This window comes from Pinus tabuliformis, chromosome X (genome assembly GCF_031772625.1).
Source record: "Pinus tabuliformis cultivar Carrire ecotype Pingquan chromosome X, CPIR1, whole genome shotgun sequence".
In the NCBI taxonomy this organism is placed as follows: domain Eukaryota; kingdom Viridiplantae; phylum Streptophyta; class Pinopsida; order Pinales; family Pinaceae; genus Pinus; species Pinus tabuliformis.
In genome coordinates, this window is record NC_142308.1 from 95,331,551 (window position 1) to 95,334,339 (window position 2,789).

General features: G+C 39.4%; 1 protein-coding gene across 1 annotated transcript; it reads left to right on the top strand.

Annotated features, from left to right (window-relative positions):
* Window positions 1–1,317: 1,317 nt before the first annotated feature.
* Window positions 1,318–2,190, top strand: LOC149138570 (uncharacterized). The gene has a single exon (XM_089450396.1). It carries the CDS (start codon window positions 1,318–1,320, stop codon window positions 2,188–2,190), a length of 873 nt encoding a protein of 290 aa, XP_089306522.1.
* Window positions 2,191–2,789: the final 599 nt, after the last annotated feature.

Here is a 2,789-nt window from a genome sequence, read left to right on the forward strand (position 1 = left end):
AGCCTAGATTCATACACTGAGGCTTCTGGGTTAAATAATACACAAAAAAAAAAAATGGTGCTATCATGCTTAAAATATGCAATAAACAATTGAGTTGTAAATGTGAACACAAAGACAGAGACAAAAGTCTACACACAACATGCAGAGGAGCCCCAGGATCTCAAACCTGCCGGAGGTGCCTTATGTAGAGGCCAATCTGGATATATGGATACAGCTGGGAGAGGAGTCTCGACAAGCTAATGTTGTGCTGCTAGAAACAGTGCAACAACTATGTACAAAAATGATAAATTTGAGGTCAGATAATGAACGCATGAGACAGGAGCAAGAGAAGATTCTCAAGAGTTTGTCCAACCGATAGAATCAGTGAGGGCCAGACCCCAGTATGGAGGACAGAGAAAGAACACCAACAACTCACCATGGTGAGGATAATGCCGAATCAGCAGAAGGACATAAGGAGGATGAAGAAGGGTGTTCAGATAACATTTCAGACCAAAGGAAAACCAAAAAACAAAAGACGGAATTACAGGGTGAGTTTAAGAAAATAAAACCATCACTGTTCGAAGGAGAATCCGAGGAGGTAGCCAAAGCATGGCTGATTGATATGGGGAAATATTTCCAAATTTATGAATATACTGACAAGCTCAAAGCACAATTAGCAGTTTATCAGTTACGGGGAAAAGCCACTCTCTGGTGGGAAGAAATCAAAACAGTGAGAAAGATTGATGAAGAACAGGTGACATGGCAAGAATTCCAGAAACATTTTAAGGATAAATACTTGACTGAGCATTATTACGATGAAAAAGCGAAGGAGTTCCATGAGTTAAGGTTGGGAACCTTGACTATGGATGAATATGTGAAGTGATTCACCTCCTTGTTATGATATGTTCCATACATGCAGGAGGAAAAAGAAAAAATTCAGCAATTTATCAGCAGTTTGCCTAATTTCATGAAGGAGAAGTTGGAATTTGACTATCCGAGGTCGATGGACGATGCGGTGCAAAAATCCCGTATCTGTTACTAGCAGATGAAACATAAAAATGAGGCACCCAAAGGAAATTCAGGCAGAAGAATGAGGAATCTACCCCAAAATAGACAGCAGAAGTTAGGAAATGGTCGGAATAATCAGCAGAGAACCTTTGGAAAATTTACCAAAAATCTACCCAAGTTTCCAGCATACCCTGAAAAAAACAAACAAAGGGAATTAATAAGCCTGTGACCGAACAACCACCTAAGCCACCTCTGCAATGTTAGGGCTGTGGAGAATCTCACTATTATAAGAACTGCCCACACAAGGCTCGAACTGAACAACTTTCCAACATGCAAGAAGCTTCTACAGTTGGAGATATAGCAAGGAGTATGCCCAGAATTAATGCTGCTTTGGACGACCATCAGGCAGAATACCAGCCCACCATGATCGAGTGCGAAGGTATGATTGCTAATCAACATGTTTCTGTTTTATTTGATCCAGGTGCTAGCCTGAGTTATATTAGCCCCAAGGTGGTAGAAAAATGTCAGTTGCCCAGTAGCAAATTTAAGAAATCCTGGCTGGTACAACTAGCCACCGGAGCTAAGAGGAAGGTGTTTGCCAAATCAAAAAATTATCCTATCATAGTTTCAGGGCAGCTCATTCATGTTGATATAAATATATTGCCCCTAGGTTCCTACGATGTATTGATAGGAATGGACTGGTTAGAAGGATGTTGGTCCTTAGTGGATTGTAAAAAGAAATTTGTGAACTACCTTACCGAATTGGGGCAAAGGAAAGAAATTCAAGGAATCAAGAAAAGCATGAAGTTACGCCCCATCACTACTAACCAGATGGGAAAATGCATTAGAAAAGGCTGTCAGATTTACGTTGTTCAGGTAGGATACTCTAATGACAGAAACAAGATGACTTCTTTAGAAAACATTCCTGTAATCCAAGAATTTGTGGATGTATTTCCGGAAACTATTCCTGGGCTGCCCCCTAGACATGACATCGATTTTACTATCAAACTCATACCTGGAGCAGCCCCAGTTTCAAAATACCCTTACCGCATGAGCGTCCCTGAGTTAACAGAACTCAAAATGCAGCTGCAAGAGCTTTTAGACAAAGGGTACATTCGTCCCAGTGTATCACCATGGGGAGCCCCTGTGTTATTTGTTCGAAAGAAGGATGGGACTTTAAGGTTGTGCATTGACTACCGATAGCTAAACAAAATCACCATCAAAAATATATATCATTTACCTCGGATTGATCTAAGATTGATCTAAGATTCAGTTATCACCAAATCTGAATAAAGAACAAGGACATTTGTAACATTGCTTTCCAAACTCACTACCATCATTATGAGTTTGACGTACTACCTTTCAGCCTTACAAACGTCCCAGCTATTTTTTTGAGCTTGATGCACATTATATTTCAGCCTTTCCTAGATAAATTTGTGCTGATTTTTATTGATGATATATTAATTTATTCAAAAAATCAAGAGGAACATGAACAACACTTAAAAATAGTGTTGCAAATTTTGCGAGATAATCAGCTATATGCTAAGTATAGCAAGTGTGATTTTTACAAAGATAAAATTTAGTATTTGGGTCATGTTATATCAGTTGAGGGCATAGTGGTTGATCCGGAGAAGATCAAAACGATAATGGAATGGACAGCCCCGAAAAATGTTGCAGATATTAGATCCTTTTTGGGCCTGGCAGGTTATTACTGTCGATTCATTAAAAAAAATTCAAAAATAGCTTTTCCTATGACCTCCCTGCAGAAAAAAGGGTGTGCTTTCCATTGGACAGCAGAATGC